The sequence below is a fragment of the Pyrus communis genome, chromosome 11 (genome assembly GCF_963583255.1).
Source record: "Pyrus communis chromosome 11, drPyrComm1.1, whole genome shotgun sequence".
Classification (NCBI taxonomy): Eukaryota; Viridiplantae; Streptophyta; class Magnoliopsida; order Rosales; family Rosaceae; genus Pyrus; species Pyrus communis.
This window is the reverse complement of record NC_084813.1, coordinates 15836193-15851194: the sequence shown is the minus strand read 5'-3', so window position 1 is coordinate 15851194 and position 15002 is coordinate 15836193. Positions and strand designations below refer to the sequence as shown.

The following is a 15002-nucleotide window of genomic DNA, read 5'->3' as shown; positions in this document are numbered from 1 at the left end:
TGCCCATAATTGTGGCTTACAATGGCCAAACAGGATTCACTTCAATGTAGACTTGCAGCGCTCAATTTAATACTTGTTCCTTCATTTATGATTAACATGTCTTGATCATATAAACATAATAATTAGTACCGTTAATTTTTTTACCTTATTTAAAAATTAAATTTGCAAAAAAGTAAAACATTGAATAAAAATCGTGTTTAATCGTTTATATGCATCAAACAAATAAACAGTTTTGTGATAAGAGTTAAACCCACGAAGATAAGAAAATATGATAACCTCATATGCAGCGAGCCAAATTCTGGGAAGCCAAGCAAGCTACATAGAAAAAGCTTGGAAATCGTAAACAGGAAACAGGATGACGGGGTCAAGTGGATCGACAGGTGTCCCACCATTTTTAAATATAGTTTCACACATCACTTAAATTATTAGTTGTTCGTATAAATATAATTATATTCCGCCACCGCAAAATACTAGAATACAAATTTGATTTTCAATTTTCAAAGAGTATGACATTATTAAATCGATGATTCAAATACTAATCACCCCGATTCGGTTCTTCCAGTAAATAAACTAATTAAAACGTCTTTTTCCTTTCTTCTGGGAGATAGAAATGGACTTACTGTCTTGTGATTCCACCATAGGCATTTCAGTATAAACATGGTTCCAGTGACTTCGATCCCCCTAACTTTTGTCACAGCCTTCAATTAGAAAATTAGATGTTGGCCCCTCCACAAAGACTTGAAGACAATTAGATGACTGTTTCCAATAATTCAGTAGGGTTGGTTAGGCAGTGTTAGGATAGTCCAAGGAAACATGATAATGTTCTTTAAATTGGACCAAGTACAATAATTTATCACTACTAACGTCAACTTGCATTTTTTTTTCTCTTATTGAAAACGCAAGCCAAGACTATCTCCTAGCTTTCTCAACCCTTGTTGACGAAAGTTAAACTTTCACTATAATATGAGGAGTAGTTCAATCTCTCATAAGTTTAACACGTAGATAACACAAACAAAATGATATAAAGCACGTGTTGCCGTTGTGTTTCACACGTAGGCCAACCTGCTCAAATACCATGAAAAAAGTTAAGATTCCATCATAAAATCAATTGGAAATATAGAGTGTACCCCAACCTCTTATAACCGTTTGCATAGTTTGATCTCTCACCAATGTATGAGACTTTACCTTCACATTCTTATGCTTATTATATAAATTTTCATTTTGGCCTCGAAAACATCTACAACAAAATTGTTGTAATGTTTCCAAACCACATGAAAGAAAATATAATATTTGAAAGGTATGTGAGCTCTTTGATATATATTCTTCCCTTACAAATTGATTTTGCAAGTACAAGCTATATATATTTTTGGAGCATGAACTACCATTTGATATTAAGGCAGAATTTTACCACACAATTAGGGTAAGATGCTGATATTCAACCACACTCGACACCATATGAGATATCCTAGTTCTCGTCTTAGCCATCTCCTCTTTTGGGTATTTTTTATGATCAATATTCTAATGACACTATAAGAAAAATGGCCATTGCACACAAAAAGTTAAATGTGCCCTATGAGGCCTAAGGACACCACCATATGTGCCCATAGGGCAATAGCAACAGTGCAGCAACTAAAACATCAAGTGTGCCCTCTATGGGTGTGCCCTTTGGTCATTGGGCACAATAAGGTGTTTTGTGTTGAAACAAGTAAGCACAAATGAGGGGTTTTTGTGCCTTTATTCTAACACCTGTGTCAAATGACTTTTCCAAGCCATGTTCACACAATTTTGTTATTGTGCTCAATAGGTTAAATATTAAAAAAAACATAAATTCAAAATTACAAAATCAAACCAAATAGTGATACCATTAGTAATAAATTATTTGGCTGGTTTTACATGCACATCCAAGATAACAAGAAAATAAATGATTCACCCACTATGAAAGATTCATGAATATTTACTTAATAGGGATAAAAGAGAATAGCCCATGTTGAGGCCAAATTTGTTCTCAATAATTACAAATCAAGTGATAAAATATTTTTAGAGCCAGAATTTGATCCCAAGTGCAAACCAATTCACAACTATAATGCCAGTAAAGAAAAAGACCAACCTATGCCTTCTCGATGACTGAAGACTTCTTGAATATGGCAGTAAAATATGTGGGAGCAAATACATATAAACCACAATTGATCAAATCACTCACCTACATTTAGAAAATAGATAAACCTTACATAATGTGGCCGGGAACAAAGCACATAAAACAAAGAATTGAGATCATCAAGCACCAACTAAATGAACAATTTTGGGATAGTAATTGCATCATGTACATACAAAAGTCTCTGGCTTCTTAATATAATGCAATAGTTCTTTGGTGGTAGGATCAACAACCAACTGCCAAAACTGGTTCGAAGATTCAATAGAAACTTACAGATGAACCCAAAAACGAAGTATGGCATGATGAAGAAACAAGAGGAAAGAACATCAGGAATATGGGGGAGAGTTGCAACATTATTCAATAGTTCAAGCTGTCTGTCAACAAACTAACCTTTTAACATTGTACCCATCACCTTATATCCTTTATGAGCATCTGCAATGACGAACAACAAGAAACAATAAAAGGAATTAACTTTTTGAAATCTTATCTGCAATTCTAAGCAATAAACTTCCAGTTAACATATAGGAATACGAAGACCAAGCATGTCTTCAGTGGAAAATTGCTGTAAACATCATAATTCAGCAAAAAGATATGCAACTGTTCCAGAGGCACAAATACAACATCAGAGGTGTGGCTAACTCCGAATTCAAAGGCTTCCACAACGACCATGAAATATTGATGAGGACCACGACTCCTTACTCCCTCTCCGACCGCACCGGCCCTTCCCTCACCAACACTTCCTAACCCGATGCACCTCCTTCTCATGATCCTTCCCTATTGGACTCGGATCCCAATATGATTTCCAATTCGGGCTCTACATCCACCGATCTTCCCAAACCCGACCCACCCCCTCCCCTGATCCCTCCTTACCAAACCCGATCTTCCCAAACCTTCTTCCATCTCTTGCAGGGGATTTTTGCTAGGGGATTTTGGCGATGATGGAGCTCAAAAGCCTCCACGATTTGTGTGGAGAAGGTAGAGAGAGAAAGAGGGGTTGGAGAGAAAGAGAAAGAGAGAGAGAAAGAGAGAGAGAGAGAGAGAGAGAGAGAGAGAGAGATGTGAGAGAAAGAATCTGAGGGAGGCAGATTAGAAGAGGAAAGTAAAGGGAAAGAGAAACGAAAAAGAGTAAGGCTGAGCAGTGTGTGGGTGAGGCTGCTTCTAATACTGAGTGGGATTGTAGGGTGTTGATCAATACAATTAATATTAAACTATAATTGTGTCCAGACTTGTGAAGGAATGCACGACCTATTGTGCTAATAAAACCAAATGATTTAAATATACTAAATTAAATGGCACAATACTGTTTTTTGTGCGTTCTGAAATTAATAAAAAACTACAATTACTAATATCCATAAAAAGTAACACAAACTTTAGTATTCAAATTTCAATATGCACAATACACCTTTTTGTAGACACAATTTAATGTGTCTTTTTGTTCAAAAAGCACATTTGAGATAATTTTGTGCTCAATGAAACTTAAAAAACACAAATACATACATGTGCTCAATGAAATTGAAAGGGGCACCAATCAATTGTGTTCTTAGACCTTTTTTTTTTGTAGTGTGACTTAAACGTTACTGTATTATGAGTCTTTCATGCATCAACGATTATAAATCAACATATACGACTGTAGTCATATCTCATATCAAATTACGTACTACAAAAGTATTTTGATTCAACATCCACAATAATGTTGACTACAAAAAGAGGAAATAGTTTTTTTTACTCCAAATCCCTTCTTCCTTTACTTTCTTGTATTGAAGATCTTTTCTCTCATCGTAATTATTACTCTCCATTAGGGCTGGCATTTTCTGCATCAAATACCGAAACCGAATAGAAAATTAGAGAAATAAAGTTGAAATTTAGTAAAATCAAATTTATCGAACTTTTTAGTTCAGTGCACCTAATGTTGAAATTCCAAATAGAACTCAAGGTGAAATGCCACCTCCATGGCCTCGTCCAACAACTCAGCAATGTCCACCTCCACATTCTACTATGAGTTCAACTTCTAAGGGGGGAGGGATTGCCACTTAGTGCTATGGTCAAATGGTATTCTTCTTCACTTGTAAGTGAGAGGTCTTAGGTCCGATTCTCGTCAAAGACGAATTTGAATTACAGTATTGTTAGCCTATTATGAGATTAACCCCACCCCTCCCCATTAATGTGGATAATCTCCTTTGTTAAAAAAAATAAAAAAATAAAAAACTTCTACGAGTAGGGGTCAAGCTTTTACTAGGGGGAGGGGCAAAGGAGCCGAAGAAGCTGAAGGGGTTAAGCTTCTACATCAAGCTTTTGAGTTTGAACTATAGACTCATTTTTGAATAATTTGTACTTGTTATTTTTGGGTCGTAACTTACTATTTCATTTGGCTTGTAAGTTTGTAACTTACTATTTTGGTTTTGAGATGTAACTTTTTTATTTCGATAGTTGCTTTCTATTTCAAGTTTTAACTTAAACTTAACTTATTTGTTATGCCATTTAAATTTTATCACAAAAAAAAAAAAAAGTTATGCCATTTAAATTTTGAAGTTACATAAAAAATTGTTCAAACCCTCAAACTCACATAAAATTACACCAAACTTTGGCACTTAAGCAAGTGACCCTTTATCACAGTGATAGAAAGGAATTGAGTCATTGCATAACGATAAGAGTTTGAACCCTATCGTTAGCTAAGCTAACATCTAATTTAATAAAATTCATCGTTTGACAAACTAAGTCAAAGTCACTTAAATATGGGCTAAAATTAAGAGAGCCTAAAAAGTAATATCTGGCATAACAAACAAAGCGCAGTCCAAATTTTCAGTTTGCCAAACCAAATTGAAACCAATCTAATTTCCAGTTTATCGAATTTTGATTTACTCAAAATTTCTGTTTGGTTGCCAAACCGAAACAATCCCTCTCTCCGCGATCAAAAAATGTTTTTACCAATTATTTTTGCCAAGCAACCCAATGTGACTGTTCTTAAAAATCATCACAACGTTGGATTAGGCACTCATTGGAGGGCTGCTTTAAAAGCCCATCATAATGCTTTAGATTGCAGGAACAATGATTTTCTTTGTAAAGCCCAAGAAAATAGTTGAGAATGCACCAAAACTAATCTTTAGAAATATTAATAAAAACCTAATATGTACAAACTCACTTCATTCACTCCCTAAAAAGTTCTCATGTATTTTTCGGTCTTGTATTATGGGTGTATTCAATTAGAATTTTAAGAAATTTTAACAGATAAATAAATTCATGGATTTTGATGGAGATTTTAATTGATTTCTAAAGATTCTATATAAAATTTTGAGTCAATTCCCTCAAATTCTCATGGAGAAGGTGAGAATTCATAATGCTTAAAATACACTACGAAATCTATCAAATTTTCTCGAATTTCTCAACTTTGTAAAATCCTTCAAAATCAATATCGTATTCAACACATCTATATTGTTATAAATTTCTTTAAAATCTTGATTCAATACACCTAAACTTCTAGATAATCACTTAAAATCCTTATTGAATACCTCTGAATTTGTAAAAAGAACTATAATCTTTCAAAATCCCAATCATATTGGGTGCTTATCTATTATATAAATATAAATAAGGGCAGCATCCAAAAATGGTGAAGCTTTCAATATTTCTCGGTCCCGCAATCACCTCCGATCGCAATCCATACTCCTCTACCTCTATCTATGGTAGCCTTCATTGTCTCTTCTCTAAAAAAATGAAATTCCCAAAACACCCATCTTTACACCATTTGTTGAATTGGACTAGGATAGAAACCACATTTGGTGACGGCTTGGATTGATGATGACTTTTGTGACTCCACTGTCAACATTTGGGTGATTGAAAGCCTCACAACCTTAATTTTGGAGAACTTGTTGGGCACTCCCCCAGTGATCTTGATGACACGGAAAATCACAAACTCTACCTTGAGATAATTTCATTTGTGCAAAAAGGTGTTTTAACAAATTTTTATAATTAATTATTAAACTCATATTAGCACATAATCGAATTTTTGGCAAAATTTGCGACCCTATTTTCAAAGACTACATTAATCGATTTTCAATTTCAGGACCATCTTGATCGTGTGAGTCAATTTCACAGACAATTTACGATAAAAACTCTTAAATCATGTGAGGCCTATTTATGTGCATCAACACATAACATAATTTTTAACATGATTGTAACGGAAAGGCCACATTGTTTTGTGACACCTATTTTCAAGATTATATTGTTTGATTTTCAATTTCAAGGATCATCTTGATGGTGTATGTTAATTTCAAAGACTATTTGTGAGATAAAACCTATCAAAGGCACCTTTTCTTCACTTTTCTTTATGGTAGAATAATTGTGTTTTAATTTTCTTTGTGTAGGAATATGGAACACCTTCAAGTGGACTTAGCGTATCAAGTATGAAGGCGAGCAATACGATGAAAATAGCAAAGGTCGTCACTTTCTCTTAGGCCTTAACGAGGCCACAAATAGTTCTCCTCCATCTTTTGTAAAAATTTTGAGTATAATGAAATGCAATTAATTAGTTCAAGATACTAATGAATGTAATTTTATGCATTTTTAGTGATTAATGTGACATGATGATCGCTTTCTTTTTGTGTTTGTAATTTTTCTAATGGAGGAAAGAAAAATAATGGAAAAGTATATGTTTGTGTTGTAAACATTCCTAATTTAAGTGTAATTGTGTAAATTCTAGATTATATTAGATTATAATTATCCTTTCCTGTTGTATCTTGTATTCGTTGGGGATGAAGGAATATCTTCTGTCCTTTTATTACTATAAATAAAGGTACAATGTAGGAGGGATAACAACACACATTCCCCTACAATTCTACAAACCCATCTCTCTCTTTCTCTCTTCTCCTTGCCGCCGGCCCTCTTTAACCTTGTCAGATAAAATAGACCACAACACTCTATCAATACGCTCCTACCGCTGCGCTTAGGAATCTGACGGTAGAGAATTTTTCTACATCAAACCAGTTCATCTATATCATCATGCAATCAGGTTCTTTCAAAACAACGGTTTTTATCTTTATACTTTTGCAGCCCTGATAGCATAAACATTCACCATGATGCATGACCCAGCTTTATGTTTTACGAATTTTAGATTCTACATAAATTGTGTATGCATCATAATCATAATTGTTGAATTATGTGAATTTGATATTTGCCATGAGTTGCATCAAATATATGTATATGCATCAAATTGAATTCAATTAACATATTATTGTTTTGCATATGCATATACTTGAAATGAATATGATTTGAATTGAATTATATATGAATTATAAAAATAAAAAAATAAAAAATAAAAATAAAATAAAAAAAGCAATTGGAAACCACGGCCTGGGTTGTTCGAACCCATGACCTTGAGCACTCACTTAAGCCTGCAGCTTCTGGCTGAACCATGCCAAAGCCGAGAGCTCCAGGTGCAAACCTAGAAAACCCGACACCATTGACGGTGTCCTTGTCCATATCGACCATAGGATAGCCTGCAGCCACCACCCTGAACGTTTTGTTCATGTCGACAATGACCAGAAGTCATCCCACACTGGAATTGGATTGAGATTCATCAAAATTTTTCTATAAACCTAATGCGAATTTCTAGGGTTTTACAACAAATGTCGAGCTTTTTTTTCAAATCTCCGTTCACCTTTGAAGTCTCCCATGACTTATAGACTCGCCCGAAGCACCGTTGCCCCAAAGCACGGCCACCTAAAGCAGCAGTAGCGCCGACCTTCATCCCTGGAGAAAGCACCTAACTATAGCTAGGGTGTCTTTGGACCCAACTCGAGCCCTATTGGGCTCTATCTCGGCCTGCTCCCTAATTTTTTGGGCTCCATCTTTCAGCCTGTTTTTTTTTTAGCTCACTTGCAGTGACCCAAAAACCCTTTAGGTTCCCTGTTTTGGACCAATGCATGTTTCCCCCAGCTCGTGAGAGAAAAAAAAACGAAAAATTGTTTTAGGCCCGCTTACAGCAGGCCAATTGACATTTTTTAAAGGGGTCAACTTTTAAGCGGCCCGTGTTTTCTTCAGGGCATACCTTCTACACCACCACCACCCCCCCCCCCCCCGGCGTTTCTTCTATTCATGTGGGCCTGTAGCCCCACCCGAGACACCCTAGCCCAATTTTGGGGTCTAGGAAGCACGGCACCAATTTTCTTAAGCCACCCGTGGGCTTAGTTTTTCTTTTTATATTTTTGCATATTCTTGTTGCATATTTTTGTATATATTTGTGTTTGCCTGCAAAAATATATAAACCTGAAGTTCATAATTATTTCAAAATCTGAAGTTTCTTACAAACATGCCTTGTTTGAAAACCTGAAGTCTTCATTTAAAAACATCACCCATAAAAACCCGAAGTTTTTATGCAAAATTAAACCAATACATGTCTATTAAAACTTTTATGTTCTACTCCTATGTGAATGGATTGATTTTTCTCCATTACACTAACCACATCTTGTCCATCTATTTTGTGATAGGAACATGTCGAATTTGAACAAACTCGACTTCACCGCTTTGGAGGTCTCTGGAAGGAACTACCTTAAGTGGGTCCAAGATGTGAAGCTCCACCTCACTGCCAAGAACTTACATCCCGTTATTGAAGAATAGACCGACAACCTTGTTGGCGAAGCTGAAAAGGCCACTGCTATGATCTTCATCCAAAGACATATTCATGACGCTCTGCAAACTGAGTATCTTGCGAGAAGGATCCACGTGCATTATGGGTCATTTTGGCTGATCATTTTGATCACCAAAATGACATATTCTTGCCTGAAGTAAGACAGAACTGGCAGCATTTGCGCTTCCAAGACTTTTAAGTCTGTGAATGAATATAATTCTAAAGTTTGTCGAATCCGATCACTTCTCAAGTTTTGTAAGAAACTTTGATCGAAAAAGATCTCCTAAAGAAGAGTTATTTGACCTTCTCTGCTTCTAATATTGTCCTACAGCAATAATATAGAGCTCAGAAGTTCACTAAGTTCTTGGATTTGATCTTTGTTTTACTTCTCGCTGAAAAGCAGAACCAACTGTTGATGAAGAATCATCTACCTACTGGGCGACTGTTGTGCCTGAAGCACATTATAGCACAAACCAATGCCCAAAATGCCAAAAGAGGCATGGTAGGGGCGGCCATAAGCCATCCCACCAAGGTCAACAGAGTCAAGACCCATCCAATAGAGGAAATAAAGCCTAAAAGCGCTCAAACCTCGCTCCCAAGGCCCCAAACTTCAAGAATAAGGGCAAAGCACCTGAAACCATGGACGCGGATATGTGCTATCACTGTGGTTCAAATGACCATTGGTCCCGTTTTCTGAGCTCCTAAGAAAGTTGTAGATGAATATCATTCTCGTCGTAAGAAGTTTGAATCAAACTTTGTGCAAGTGGATGAATCGGAGACTATAAAGATGGAGGTTTCTGACTTCCAAGAGGATACCACCCCTATGGAAGATTAGAATCTTAGACATAGACTTGTATATTTTTAGTTGAAATAAGACAATGGGGGCCGAATTCAACCTAGTGGCCAAACCCCTCCTTTGTTTTTGGTTGATTTTTGATCAATTTTCCTTTATGTTTGGATTATTTGTTGGTGATTTGTTTTTTGGATATTAAGTTTTAATCAAATACCATCCTTGAATAAATGATATTTTTTTTAATTGATATTTTTTTTTATGAACTTTTATGCATGTGACCAATTCAAATTAATTTTTCATTCTAGGTATGACTAGTGAGAAAGTTAGTTGTCTGGCAGATAGTGCAACCACGCATACAGTTTTACGTGAACGAATCTATTGCACTAACTTCATACCTAAAAATGCACACCTGACAACCCTCTCAGGCCCATCCAACCTGATAGAAGGATATGGTAAGGAACGTATAAGGTTGTCCAATGGTACAATCTTGACCATATCCGAGGCACTCTATTATTCACATTCCAGAAGAACGTTGTTGAGTTTCAAGGACATTAGAGATAACAATTACCACACTGAAACACATGTAGAAAATGGAGTTGAATTTCTATGCATAACTTCGTACGAATATGGCCAGAACCATATTCTAGAGAAGATAGAACGTATCCCAAGTGGTCTGTATACTACGACCGTACACCCTATAGAATGCCACTATATGGCCGGCTTTACTACTGGGACCACACATGAAATTACACTTTGGCATGATCCTTTGGGACATCTTAGACGAATAGCAATGCACCGTATCCTCAAATCATCACACAGGCATCCACTAACCCGAAACTTAAGTTCGATCCAAGGAATCGCATGTCAAACATGTTTAATGGGAAAACTTATTACTAAGCCTTCTTATGACAATATTTGTTCGAATCCTTCCATTTTTCTACAACGGATTCAGGGGGATATTTGTCGACCGATTCACCATCCCTGTGGACCATTTAGATACTTTATGGTTTTGGTTGACGCTTCCACACGTTGGTCACACGTGTGCTTGTTGTCCACAAGCAACGCTGTATTCTCCAAACTATTGGCTCATGTTATCAAGCTCAAGGTTCACCACCCTGATTATCTGATCAAATCTATTCGATTGGATAATGTTGGAGCATTTACATCTAAAACGTTTGATGATTATGACATGTTGGTTGAGGTTGAAGTTAAACATCATGTACCCCATGTTCACACCTTGAACGGCCTAGCAAAGGCTTTCATTAAGCGCTTACAAATGATTGCTCAATCGTTGGTCATACGTACCAAGCTCCTGATTGCTGCTTAGGGCCATGCAATATTGCATGCAGCAAAGTTGGTTTATCTGCGACCTGTTGCGACACAACCATTTAGTGCCCTTCAATTGGTTATCGGATATGAACCCGACATATCGCATCTGCGTATTTTTGGTTGTGCGGTATATGTGCCGATCTAGCCACTTCTACGTACAAAAATGAAGCCTCAGCGAAGGATGGGAATCTATGTTGAACATGATTCTCCTTCGATTATTCGCTACTTAGAACCTTTGACAGGTGATCTGTTTGCTGCTTGTTTCGCGGATTGTCACTTCTATGAGACGGTCTTCCTATATTAGTGGGAGATAAGAACGTCAACGTTCCTGAAGAACAATGCAAATTATCGTGGACGACTCCCACTTTGTCTCATTTAAATCTCCGCCCCGCTCAGTCTAAAGCATATTAGATCTCCAGAGCATAGCTCAGAGCATGCCAGATGCTTTTACCGATCTAGCACGCGTGACAAAATCACATATTACAATTGCAAATACGCCTGCAAAGATGGATGTACCAAATGTAAGACGGACTTTCCTCCTGGAGGCCTGGGACGCCAATTCTAGTGATCCACGTACATTAGTGGCTAGCCAATCATCTGCCCCTACATGAAAGTATAGCAGACCCTTTGTTTCAAAGGATTCACATCTCCGGAAGAGGAAACCCAATGCACAAGGTCCTGAAGAGCCTACCGTGAATCCGACTATCACTTACTTATTCTATCCAACTCATGAGGAAATTCTAGATTATGGAAGCGTCCTTGAAGAACGAATCTTCTTCCTGAGAATCGTGAGATTTCGGTCTATTATGCTAGCTTAGATGATGTGTGGAGTAGAAATGAGATGATTGTCGACAATGCATTAGCATATACAATAGCTACTGAGATCATGTTGAGCGATGACATTGAACTGCGTTTCGTTGATGAATGTCGACGTAGAATTGATTGGTCAAACTGGAAACAAGTAATCCAAGTCGAACTCGATTCGATTACGAAACGTAAGGTATTTGGACCTGTAGCTCCTACTCCTCCACATATGAAGCCTGTTGACTACAAGTGGGTTTTTGTTTAGAAGCGTAATGAGAAGAACGAAATTGTACGTTACAAAGCTCGTCTTGTTGCACAAGGCTTCTCACAACGCCCCGGGATTGACTATGATGAAACTTACTCACTTGTTATGGATATGATTACTTTTCGCTACCTTATCAGTTTGGTAGTTTCTGAAAAAGTGGATATGCAGCTAATGGACGTAGTAATCGCGTATCTCTATGGGGATCTTGATACGGAAATTTATATGAAAGTTCCCGAAGGACTTACTTTAACTAGTTCAAATATTTCCAAACCCCGGAACACACTCTCATTTTGGCTGAGGCATTCACTCTACAGTTTGAAACAATCTGGAAGAATGTGGTATAACCGCCTGAGTGAGTATTTGACCAGTCAGGGATATATGAATATGGGTGCAAGTTTTGGTTGGGCCAACTTGAACCCAACCTGACTTTAAACAAGCGAGTTTTTTTTTTAGTTATAACCTGCCTGAACCCAACCCAATTTCAACCCGTTCATTGATTGTGTTGGGTTTTGTTGATCATTTGCCCCCCCCCCCCCCCAAAATCAACCCGAACCCAATCATTGAAATGCCTGAGTAATGCTGGACTTTTTCTTGACGTGTGAGTACTTATCCATGATGCCTTTTCTCTTTGTCAATATTACTTGCTAGTTATTTACAGTTCAAATTTTATTGGTGATATGTTGTAGGGAATTGTAGCGTTGATATTTCCGGTGACCGCACAATGAAGGATTTTTATAGTGGTGTAGTAAGTTTATAGGATGTGCAAGAAAATCTACTACGATTTTGTACTAGTCACCTTGATCCTACTTTAGCAAACAATTTTTCTTTTCCTCTTGCAGTTTTGGATTTGAAGATAAGTGGTACTTTAAGTAAGTTTTACATTGTTTCTTACTTTGCAGTGCTACACCTAAATTTTTTTCTTATTTTTTTTTCAGAATTTTTATAATGAAATAAAACTTTGTACAATTCCATTTATAGGTGTAGATGATATTGTTGAAGCTTTTCGCACTAGGTTCTCATGCTCTACAGAGACTTGATTCTAGCTTTGGACAATAAAGTGTTCCACTTTTTCTTTTGTTTTTCTTTTCTTTTGGTACTAGCTTTGGTATTTCTTGTATTTTAATTCAAACTTTGCATGGTTGAAACATTCATATTTGGTTTAACTTTTACAACGGATACAATTTGTGGAATTGGATTTTAATGTTGAAAAAGTTGGGCAACCCGAACCCGCCAATGTCCAACCCGAACCTGATTCAACCCGATTAAAACCTAACCCAAACCTGAACCCGTGCCCGAATTGTAAAAGTTGGGTTAGGGTTGGGTCGACCTTCCAACCCACCCAACCCGCTCGAGTTGCACCCTTATATGTGAACAACGAACTATGCCTTGTGTGTTCATTAAGAAGTCACATTTCGGATTTGCGATTGTTGCAGTATATGTTGATGATATGAACCTTATTGGAACTCCTGAAGAGCTCGCGAGAACTGTCGTGCACCTGAAGTTGGAATTTGAGTTGAAAGATCTAGGTAAAACTCGATATTGTCTCGGTCTCGAGATAAAGCATTGTTTGAATGGAATCCTAGTACATCAATTGAACTACACCTAGAAGGTGTTGCGCCATTTTAATGAGGATAAAGTGAAGCCTTCGAGTACTTCTATGGTCGTTTGATCGTTAGATGCAAAACGAGATCCCTTCCATCCGAATAAGGATGATGAAGAGATTTTGGAGCCTGAAGTTACTTATCTAAGTGCAATAGGTGCTTTATTGTACTTAGCTTAATGCACTAGACCTGACATCTCCTTCGCTGTTAATCTTTTGGCAAGATACAGTAATGCACCTACACGCAGACACTAGATTGGCGTGAAAGACATCTTCTGTTACTTTAAGGGTACTACGGATTTGGGCTTGTTCTATCCATATAAATCCTCGAATGGTGTTGCAGCCTATGCTCCTCGAGTTGATTCTCGCTTTGTTGGTTATGTCGATGTAGGATACTTGTCTGATCCGCACAAGGCACGTTCTCAAATGAGTTATGTCTTTACCATTAGAGGCACCGCAATCTCTTGTAGGTCAACTAAACAGACCTTAGTTGCCACTTCGTCTAACCATGCTGAAATTCTTGCCTTACATCAAGAAACTCGGGAATGCTTTTGGTTGAGAGCAGTAGTGGGTCATATTCGAAGCTTATGTGATCTTTATCCCGCCGTTGATGTCCCGACGATGATCTTTGAAGACAACGCAGCATGCATCGAACAGCTCAAGAAGGGTTACATCAAAGGAGACAACACCAAGCACATTGTGCCGAAATTCTTCTTTTCACAACAACACCAAATCACTGCGGAAGGCGACGTTTCAGAAGCTTGTTCATGGAATTGGTATGCATAAACTTTCTGAGTTGTAACTTTGCTATTTCTCTTTGGAATTATGTCAAACTCAGGGGGAGTATCCTATAGATACCTGCTTAATCTTAAGGTACTCTTTTTCCCTACGATTAAGAGCATTTTTCCCACTGGATTTTTGCTACCTAACTAGGTTTTAATGAAGCACCCATCTTGGGCTGGTCATGTCCCTGATGACATCCCGTAGACATTTCTTTTGACTTTGCATTTCTCACACATTTTTCCTTAGACTATGGAGTTTGTCCCTTCTCGAGTTTTTGCCATAGCCTTAGGGTTTTTTAGTGAGACATACTACTTATGCAAGTTCCTACCTTATCGAGAATAAGCGTTGTTCCTTAGAATCAGTGCCGACGAGTCGACTTCCTCAACTTTTGCATGATGCTAAATCTACCTTGAGTATTTACACACTCAAGGGGGAGTGTTGTAAACATTCCTTGTTTAAGTGTGATTGTGTAAATCCTAGATTAGATTTGATTCTAGTTATCATTTCCTATTGTATCTTGTATTCCTTGGGGATGAAGGAATATCTTCTCTCCTTTTACTACAAATAAAGGCACAATGTAGGAGGGATAACAACACACATTCCACTACAATTCTACAAACACATCTCTCTCTCTCTCTTCTCCTTGCTGCCGGCCCT

General features: G+C 37.3%; 1 protein-coding gene across 1 annotated transcript; it reads left to right on the top strand.

Moving 5' to 3' along the window:
• The first annotated feature begins 13343 nt into the window (after nt 1–13343).
• Nucleotides 13344–14348, top strand: LOC137709073 (uncharacterized). The gene is made up of 3 exons (XM_068448213.1): nt 13344–13488; nt 13639–13697; nt 13851–14348. Exons 1-3 carry the CDS (start codon nt 13344–13346, stop codon nt 14346–14348), a joined length of 702 nt encoding a protein of 233 aa, XP_068304314.1.
• The last annotated feature ends 654 nt before the right edge of the window (nt 14349–15002 follow it).